This window comes from Salvelinus fontinalis, unplaced genomic scaffold (genome assembly GCF_029448725.1).
Source record: "Salvelinus fontinalis isolate EN_2023a unplaced genomic scaffold, ASM2944872v1 scaffold_1761, whole genome shotgun sequence".
Taxonomy (NCBI): domain Eukaryota; kingdom Metazoa; phylum Chordata; class Actinopteri; order Salmoniformes; family Salmonidae; genus Salvelinus; species Salvelinus fontinalis.
The window spans coordinates 13,341-23,131 of NW_026601970.1; the positions used below are offsets into that span (position 1 = coordinate 13,341).

At 42.1% G+C, this 9,791-nt stretch overlaps 1 protein-coding gene across 2 annotated transcripts; it reads right to left on the reverse strand.

Annotated features, from left to right (window-relative positions):
• Positions 1-6,413: 6,413 nt before the first annotated feature.
• On the reverse strand, positions 6,414-8,039 carry LOC129849935 (uncharacterized). 2 transcript variants are annotated; one of them, XM_055916604.1, is made up of 4 exons: positions 7,931-8,039; positions 7,244-7,406; positions 6,743-6,862; positions 6,414-6,649 (listed from the first exon to the last, which is right to left on the reverse strand). In XM_055916604.1, exons 1-4 carry the CDS (start codon positions 7,951-7,953, stop codon positions 6,512-6,514), a joined length of 444 nt encoding a protein of 147 aa, XP_055772579.1. In that variant the 5' UTR covers positions 7,954-8,039; the 3' UTR covers positions 6,414-6,511. The 2 variants fall into 2 exon arrangements, with proteins under 2 accessions (XP_055772579.1, XP_055772580.1); XM_055916605.1 differs by having other exon boundaries at positions 7,244-7,402; positions 7,931-8,013.
• Positions 8,040-9,791: the final 1,752 nt, after the last annotated feature.

Sequence of the window (9,791 nt, forward strand, 5' to 3'; positions counted from 1 at the left end):
TGCCAAGGCTGCGCACCAGAGCTCCAGTGTTCCCCCACAGCCTGGTCCATCCGGTGCCTCCTCCACACTCCGGGCCTCCTGTAGGTCTCCCCAGCCTGGTGGGTCCTGTGGCAGCCCCACATACCAGGCTGTCTCTCCGTCTCCTCCCTCCAGATTTTCCCTTCAGTCAGGAGCTGCCAGAGCCGCCCGTCATTCCGGAGCTGCCAGAGTCGCCCGTCATTCCGGAGCTGCCAGAGTCGCCCGTCATTCCGGAGCTGCCAGAGTCGCCCGTCATTCCGGAGCTGCCAGAGTCGCCCGTCAGTCCGGAGCTGCCAGAGCCGTCCCTCAGTCCGGAGCTGCCAGAGGCGCCCCTCAGTGTGGTACCGATGAGTGTCCAAACTCTGTGTCAACTGCTTGAACAGACAGTTCAGTACCTTCAACACATCAATAACTCGCACAAAGACCAATAGTGATGCAGTCAAAGGCTGACATGAATGTTACTGACACTATCACTCCATGTACAGTGCCATTCACACCTACTCATTCAAGGGTTTTTCTTTATTTTTACTATTTTCTACATTGTATAATAATAGTGAAGACATCAAAACGATGAAATAACACATATGGAATCATGTAGTAACCAAAAAAGTGTTAAACAAATAGATTTTAGATTCTTAGATTCTTCAAAGTAGCCACCCTTTGCCTTGATGACAGCAGACGTGTATACGGTTGAGTCATCAGCGTACAAAGACACACAGGCTTTTTTCAAGGTCGTTGGAAGGGCATTTGTAAAAACAGAAAACAATAATGGCCCTAGCCTGCGGTACACCACACTCAACTGAATTTGCAAGAGAGAAGCTTCCATTAACGAAAACCCTCTGTGTTCTATTAGATAGGTACCTCTCAATCCATAATAAGGCAGAGGATGCAAATCCATTAAACCTACGTTTTTTCAGCAATCGATTATGATAAAAGACATCAAAAGCCGCACTGAAGTCTAACAAACAGCTCCCACAATCTTCTTACTGCCAATTTCTTTCAGCCAATCTGTCACGGCCGTTGTAAGGAGGAGACCAAGGTGCAGTGTGGTAGTGCAGACAGGCAACTAAACATAGAACAAGAACCCACAAACACCAAAGGGAAAATGGCTACCTAAATATGATCCCCAATCAGAGACACCATAGACATACAAATCACCTAGACCTACTGTCACACCCTGGCCTTAGTTATCTTTGTTTTCATTATTATTTTAGTTAGGTCAGGGTGTGACATGGGGATGTATGTGTTTTGGTTTGTCCAGGGGTTTGTATGTTTAATGGGGCAATGTCTTGTCTAGGTGTTTGTATGTCTATGGCTGCCTAGATTGGTTCTCAATTAGAGACAGCTGTGGTTTATTGTCTCTGATTGAGAGCCATATTTAAGGCAGCCATAGGCATTTGGGTTTTGTGGGTAATTGTCTATGTCTATGTTCTATGTTGCATGTCTAGTTCTGCATGTTAGTTCTGTTTAGCTTCACGATCGTTTGTTTTTTCCTTCATTAAAGAAGATGTATTTTTCAAGCGCTGCGCCTTGGTCCTCTCTTTCTCAAGAAGACGATCGTGACACCTACAAAAGACCAAGTCATACAAAAAACCCTAGACAATACAAAAACTAACGTACCCACCCTAGTCACACCCTGACCTAACCAAAATAATAAAGAAAACAGAGATATCTCAGGTCAGGGTGTGACACAATCATCAGTCATTTGTGTCAGTGCTGAGATTGTTGAGTGCCCATCTCTACAAGTATGCTGAAAGTCTGTTGTTAATTTATTTTCTTTGTAAAATAACTTTGTATTTGATCAAACACCATTTTTTAAGTAAGATCCTGAGGAATGACCTCACTGCTCAGTCAGGCATGTGGAGACATCCCATCATACCATCCTCATTGGCTTATTGTAATCCCTAAATAAATGTGTAGTGATACAAATAAATGTATCTAGTCGTGGAGGAAGACATTTTATAGATAAAAGTAGAAGTAAAATGCTTTTCTCCTTCCAGAAAACAACAGCTGTTTCAAAGGGGGTGAGGTGGATTTTAAAACACTTCCGTCCTAGAACCTGAAAGGATACTCTTGTGAATCCTCTGCTGAAGTTGGTAACCGTGGAGGAGAGCAGACTCCTCCTTTACCTACTAATGAATTAACACTCTACTCAACCTCTCGACCACTCATTAGTTTCCCCGTCACTGAGATCTATTTTATTCACTGGGAGATTCTCATTTGGGCAAAACTTCTGTCCTCTCCTCGACTCCTCTGTCCTCCTCTGTAAGTCGTTCTGAATAAGAACGTCTGCTGAATGACTAAAATGCAAATGTCTGGCTCTGCTCTCAGCTGTTTTCCTGCTCAAGAACCTACGTTAGATAGTCAACAGAAACCACCTGTTGTTGGAAAGCAGTCTCTAGTTCTGAGGGGCTTTGTGGACACTGGACCTGTTGTTGGAAAGCAGTCTCTACTCTGAGGTGCTTTGTGGACACAGGACCTGTTGTTGGAAAGCAGTCTCTACTCTGAGGTGCTTTGTGGACACAGGACCTGTTGTTGGAAAGCAGTCTCTACTCTGAGGCGCTTTGTGGACACAGGACCTGTTGTTGGAAAGCAGTCTCTACTCTGAGGTGCTTTGTGGACACTGGACCTGTTGTTGGAAAGCAGTCTCTACTCTGAGGTGCTTTGTGGACACGGGACCTGTTGTTGGAAAGCAGTCTCTACTCTGAGGTGCTTTGTGGACACGGGACCTGTTGTTGGAAAGCAGTCTCTAGTTCTGAGGGGCTTTGTGGACACAGGACCTGATCTAGGTCTGTATTCATGAAGCGTGTTCATAACAGTTTGGCTAATTAGATCATATTGAAGGAGATTGTTCTGGACTGGGAAAACCTGATCCTAGATCAGCACTCCTAATCTGAGACACTTTATAAGGGACAGGTCTCCCCTGATCTGAAAGCAGTGGTGGAAAAAGTACTCAATTGTCATACTTGAACAACAGTAAAGATACCTTAATATAAAATGACTGCAGTAAAAGTCACCCAGTAAAATACTACTTGAGTAAAAGTCTAAAGCAATTTGGTTTAAAATATACTTGTGTATCAAAAGTAAATGTAATTGCTGAAAAATACTTAAGTATCAAAAGTATAAATCATTTCTTATTCCTTATATCAAGCCAACCAGACTTCACAATTTATATTTACTTTTATTTTTGGGATAGCCTGGGGCACACTCCAAAACTCAGACATCATTTACAAATAAAGCATGTGTCTTTAGTGAGTTCGCCAGAGCAGAGGCAGTGGGTATATGTACTCTTGATAAGTGTGTGAATTTGACCTTTTCCCTGTGTTGCTAAGCATTCAACATTTAATCAGTACTTTGGGGTGTCAGGGAACATGTATGGTGTAATAAATGCATTATATTCTTTAGGAATGTAGAGAAGTGAATTCAAAAATATGAATAGTATTTTACACAACTGTCTGTAAGGCATCACTGACGACATAGCTCAGCATCTGTACTCTGAAAAGCTTTAGGAATCCAAGCCAGCAGTTCTCTATACAACACCGCCCCCATCTGGTGTGATGAAGTCATATTTTTGTTGTTGATAATACACCATTATGAATTATTCAGTTCATTTCCACATGGGGGGGGGGGGGGGGGGGGGGTTCATATGTAACTATAAGTATAACAAAAGGTTCCCTGACGTTGTGGGTTCCCATGCTGCTGGTGATGCTGCAGCTTAGCTTCCCATCATGTCATCTCAGGTTGGATCAACATAACATAACATAAGTACTTAATTATCACCATGGGGAAATGTTGTATGTATCTGAAATGCTGATTATGAAAGAAGGCCAAACCTTAGAATAATAAAAAGGTATATTACACTCAGGTTTATGCACAAAAATGGTATACTGTTGTGTCGTTGACTATCATTAAATGTGAAGACTGTATATTATCAAATCAATTCTCTGTGTAATTTTATTACACGATTAAACTTATCAAGTAACTTTAATTAACTAGGAAGTCGGGGCACTACGGGAAAATATTTGAAGTGTTTCTATTTCCCGAATGAACTCTTCAGATATTTTCATATCTTATCAACTACAGTCACTTAGTAATGTATTATCACCTCATCAGTCATATTCTGAATGTCGCAAACCCTTGGATATCTGCACCAACCATAGCATAGATCACGAATCAGCGATACACAAACTGGTTTAATTATTTATTTACTAACTAACTAATCAAATCACAGAATTACATAAACACACACTCAATTAGTTCACACATGTTTAACTGCATGATACAAAGGAAAAGTCCCTAGCGGATGAAACCGATATGATGGCTTGGTAGACAAAGGGGACCAATCAAGAGCAGGAAACTCATAGCTGGTAACTACACTCATAGAAATTGCTAATGCTTTGAATATGAACAACTGCTCATTCGAAAATAAATTGCAATTTACATTTTTACTAGCATATGTCTTGTCTTTCTCTGTGGTCGCTGGTCCATCTGCTGGAAAGTCGACAGAAACGTCTCTGGTTGAATTCCCCAGGAGTCACAGTCTGTCGTAGTTGTTATAATGGGTACTTCAGAGTACCATTCAGAAATGTTCTTAGATCGAATGCGTTTAATAGACTAAAGTATTTAAACAGCTGCAGTCTGAATAATTGTTCTTTAGTTTATAGAGTTGTAGCCATTTCAACGTGGGGACTCTGTCCCGTCGTTCTCTGACTCTAGTTTTTGAATTACCAACCATTTCAACATGTAGCAACAGCTTCATTTTTCTGGTCTTCTTAACCATTCAATATGTCTGGCTTACCGTGACTCTCATTGGCACATAGTACTACTTTTTCTCTGTTGAAAGTTTCAGAGTTCCAGCCTTTTCAACGAGGGATTACCATAACCCTGTTTATACAAGAGTCTGTTGTGAGGCTTGCATCTAATTGCTGAATAAAATGAATGAGTAAAGATAAAACCATTTGTGAAATAGTGTAATATGATTTTTAAACTGTTGAAGGAAACTAATTCCCTTCGGAGCTTAACTAAATCATAGGCCCGCCCCATGAGCACAGACATTGATCTGGTGTCATGGGACAGCCACATTCTGCTCTTCCGAATATAACCACCATCTTGGGAATTTATCTTCAGATCGTGCTTCTCTCAATTACGAGAGGGCCAAGGTTCTAGTAGAGACCAAGCTTCTCTCAATTACACGAGGGCTAAGGTTTGAGTAGAGACCAAGCTTCTCTCAATGACAAGAGGGCTAAAGTTTAAGCCCATTGCTGAATTCGTAACCATACATGGTTAAACTGACTATTGAACCGACAGAATAAGAAAAAAATCTTTAAAACTAAGTCTGCAGCTTGGAATTCGGGATCATTGAACGCAAAGACCGACAAGACATCTATTCTATAACATTGCTGAATGTTACTCTGAACTATCCATTCTAACCATGGCAGAGAGAGAGGGTGGACAAACTAACAGAAACAAACTTTCCAACAGAGATCACGGCGACACTGGGAGTAAATATATTGCAATTATTCCCAAATGAGTGAGCGTTCATCTGCAAAGGATTAGTAATTCAATTGTCACATTGTAGTGTCTTTTAGCTCAGTCGACCCCCACCTCCCTTTTGTCCACCAAGCCACAATACCGGTTTATCCCACTAGGGAAGCTACGCTATCGTGTCCTTGTAACTATCCGTTTGTGCATTTCTGTTATTTAGTAAATAAATAATTTAAGACAATTAATGGATGACAGTGAAGACTGGGTTCGTGCAAATAACCATAAATTCATTTGGAATGAGACTAACGTGAGGTAAAGATTTCATTAATTGGAAGACTAATTGATCAGATATTAAAATAGCTGAAAGTTAAACTTAGAACTTTGTAATCTGAATATTTCTTGGTGCCTGGACTTCCTAGTTAATTACATGATAAAGTTATTTATCATAAAATTCTCTAATTATTATTACGTGATTAAACTAATTCTTCAGTTTAATGATGCCAAAGACATGACACTGTCCTCATGAGATCACCAAATGATAAACTCAACTGTCCACAGACCATTCCCACATTCTCAAATAGAAATATTGTTTCCTTCTCCAAATTTTGACAATTAGGAGTTTTGGAAAGAATAATGTCTTTGCTCCACAGGCTCTCCCTCCATACTCCATGGCAGCAAAGAGAAAGAGTTTCTACCAGGATTTTATAACTGTTGTAAAACGTGGGGTGGGAGAGAGAGTGAGCATGATATACACTCAAAAGGGCCACATCGTGACACTGTGAAAGGTAAATGTCAAACGGTCTCAAATCTAGTAGAAATATTGATCTCTTTCAATATGCTGTGTACCATCTAAGGCATCTTCTGAGAAATCATTAAACAATTCAGAAACATGATGAAGACAGACTGAGACATCTTGCTGTAAAGCACGTTTTTTAATGCTATAAGGAAGTGAATACATGAGTGAAAGAAGCAGACGCAAGGTCACAATCTAATCATCATACTGTTCCATCTAGCAACTGTAGCCATAGCTGTAGGAGTAGTAGACGGTGCCTCTCTTCAGGTGGCAGGTCTCACTGTGTGTTCCTGGGAGGATGGTTGTGGTGCAGGTTCCCATGTGGCGATCTAGTCCGATGACATCATCCCACACCTAATAACAATCTCTCATCATCATAATAGATGGGATTTACATAGTGCTTTTCCAGTGCTCAAAACACTTTGCAAAGTAAGGTGGGAAACTCACCTCCACCGTCAGGACAGACTTGTTAATGATGTTGGCAAAGTTGAACTCGTCGGGCCAGATGGGGTTTTCTTGTTTCTCCAGAGTGTTGCTCTTGCCATGAAAGGATGAACCGCACCACACCTGAGGAAGATAATGTTGTCAGTAGACTATTCAACTTTTTAAAATTATAATTGTGCATTAAATACTAAATTGCATATGTACAATTGATTCACTTGAATGAGGAACCAGTATATTTTATAATTCATTCATTTGATTGTTCATTTAAAAAATATATATATTACTTCACCAAACAAGTCAATCACTGACATGTTCATGTCACTGTAGGCGACTTGATATCCAAACAATAGCCTACCTACAGTTTGATTATTGCTCTGTCCATTTGTGTTATGATGTCTGTCCTGTCTAACATTACTGTACTTCTGTTTTATCACCCACCTGCCCGTCCCTCATTTTATATAATGATTTGTTAACTAACTGTTCTGGTTAAATAAATTAATTCACCTTGACGTAGGGGTCTGGTTTTGAGAAAAAGCGTCCTTTCAGGTTGGAGGCACGAATAGCCCACACCCTGATGGGGCCGTCATGCAGGTCACAGTGTACAAGAACCAGGGTGCATAGCACCAGCAGTCCCAGGGACAGAGAGAGAGAGGCCATGGTACACTGTCTGAGAGAGAGGAGAGGTGACAGGAGGGGAAGATAACATGCCCATAAGAACTTGACAGTAACACCTCAAACTGTATTCAGATAGTCGTCAAAGATACAGTTAAAGATCAGGATATATTATCCGTGTTAAGAGATTAGTCAGTGGAATAGAGAGACACGAACCATCCTGAATCAGCATAAATAAAGGCCCTTAATCAATTGCAGATAGTGGCTTTCCAGAAGTGTGTTTGATTTACCCACCAGCGTATCATGGATGGAGGGAGATGACACTTGATATAGAAACTGTCAGTCCCATGGTGTTACACATTCAGTTCTGACAGCAAACCTGGCTGAGAAGTCATCTAGTGTACTCATCCAAACTGACACTTCATGTTCTATATGTGCAAATCTAAAAGCGCTTTTTGGAAAACCAATCACTGTCTGCAATCAACTGAATCCCAGCCACAGTCTACAGAGATTAAAGGTAAGATGGATGCCCTCACAGAGAGTGTGACAGAGAAGTGGAAGAATAAGCTCTTGTCTTACCTGGATATTCTTGAGATTGCCATCTGTCTTCTCTAATCACCCAACTGCTGATGGTCCTTACTGTGCCATCTAGCTGTTTATAAAGATCCCACCCCCCCACACCCAGGTGGTATGATGACCCACAGGTGGTATGTAGGACTACTTGGGACGACCCTCCCACTCTGCCTGCCAAATTCTTTCTCTTTGCTATTGTTTTCCTTAATAGGATGTCGGTGGGCGGAGCCGGGAGGGTCGTCAGAGAAATGGGACACACCTGTGTCCCAGGATAAATGCACCTCTTCCCCATTCATTGAGGAGACTCTCTCCATGCAGACACAGACAGATTTTGGTTGTGGTATTTTTGTGGCCTTGTGGTTTGTTAGCTTTGGCACCTTTCAACACCCTGCATTATCACATTTATGCATGCAAAACACTCACTTACACTACTGATTACACACACCATTGTTAATTGTATTTAGTTTACTTTTTTAAATAAATATATTTTGTTATTCCTTGTCTCCCTTTTGTTACGAACTTCGAGCCGATTGGTGATAAGTGGGGGCTTGTCAGTTTGGTTCCTAGACATTTTGGCGTATAGCATTTTGTTTCATTATGAAGGACTAATACTAGTGTTGTTTGGCTTACTAGTATGTGTGTTGTTTGGGAGAAAATGTGGAGTTAATGTTAACCTCTGTAGGTGCTTTGTTTACATATTTTGGTACAGTTCTTGAGTTTGGTGCCCAGTATTGGTTGCCTTTGTTTGTTTTTGGTAAACTTGCCACTGCGGTGGATAGTTCATTGTGTGCTGTGTTGGAGAAAGTACATTGGTTAGTTTCCAGGCCCCTGCCCAGGCTGGAGACTCTTGCTCTACTCGCTTATCTCTCCACTGGGATTCTCTGCCTCTAAACCTATTACAGGGGCTAAGTCACTGGCTTACTGGTGCTCTTCCATGCCGTCCCTAGGAGGGGTGCGTCACTTGAGTGGGTTGAGTCACTGACGTCATCTTCCTGTCCGGGTTGGTGCCCCCCTCTGGTTGTGCCGTGGCGGAGATCTTTGTGGGCTTTTCTCGGGCCTTGTCTCAGGATGGTAAGTTGGTGGTTGAAGATATCCCTCTAGTGGTGTGGGGGCTGTGCTTTGGCAAAGTGGGTGGGGTTATATCCTGCCTGTTTGGCCCTGTCCGGGGGTATCATCGGATGGGGCCACACTGTCTCCTGACCCTTCCTTTCTCAGCCTCCAGTATTTATGCTGCAGTAGTTTGTGTTGGGGGGCTAGGGTCAGTCTGTTACATCTGGAGTACTTCTCCTGTCTTGTCCTGTTTGAATTTAAGTATGCTCTCTCTAATTCTTTCTTTCTCTCTCTCGGAGGACATGAGCCCTAGGACCATGCCTCAGGACTACCTGGCATGATGACTCCTTGCTGTCCCCAGTCCACCTGGCCGTGCTGCTGCTCCAGTTTCAACTGTTCTGCCTGCGGCTATGGAACCCTGACCTGTTCACCGGACATGCTACCTGTCCCAGACCTGCTGTTTTCAACTCTCTAGAGACAGCAGGAGCGGTAGAGATACTCTTAATGATCGGCTATGAAAAGCCAACTGACGTTTTCTCCTGAGGTGCTGACTTGTTGCACCCTCGACAAGTACTGTTATTATTATTATTTGACCATGCTGGTCATTTATGAACATTTGAACATCTTGGCCATGTTCTGTTATAATCTCCACCCGGCACAGCCAGAAGAGGACTGGCCACCCCTCATAGCCTGGTTCCTCTCTAGGTTTCTTCCTAGGATTTGGCCTTTCTAGTGAGTTTTTCCTAGCCACTGTGCTTCTACACCTGCATTGCTTGCTGTTTGGGGTTTTAGGCTAGGTTTCTCTACAGCACTTTGA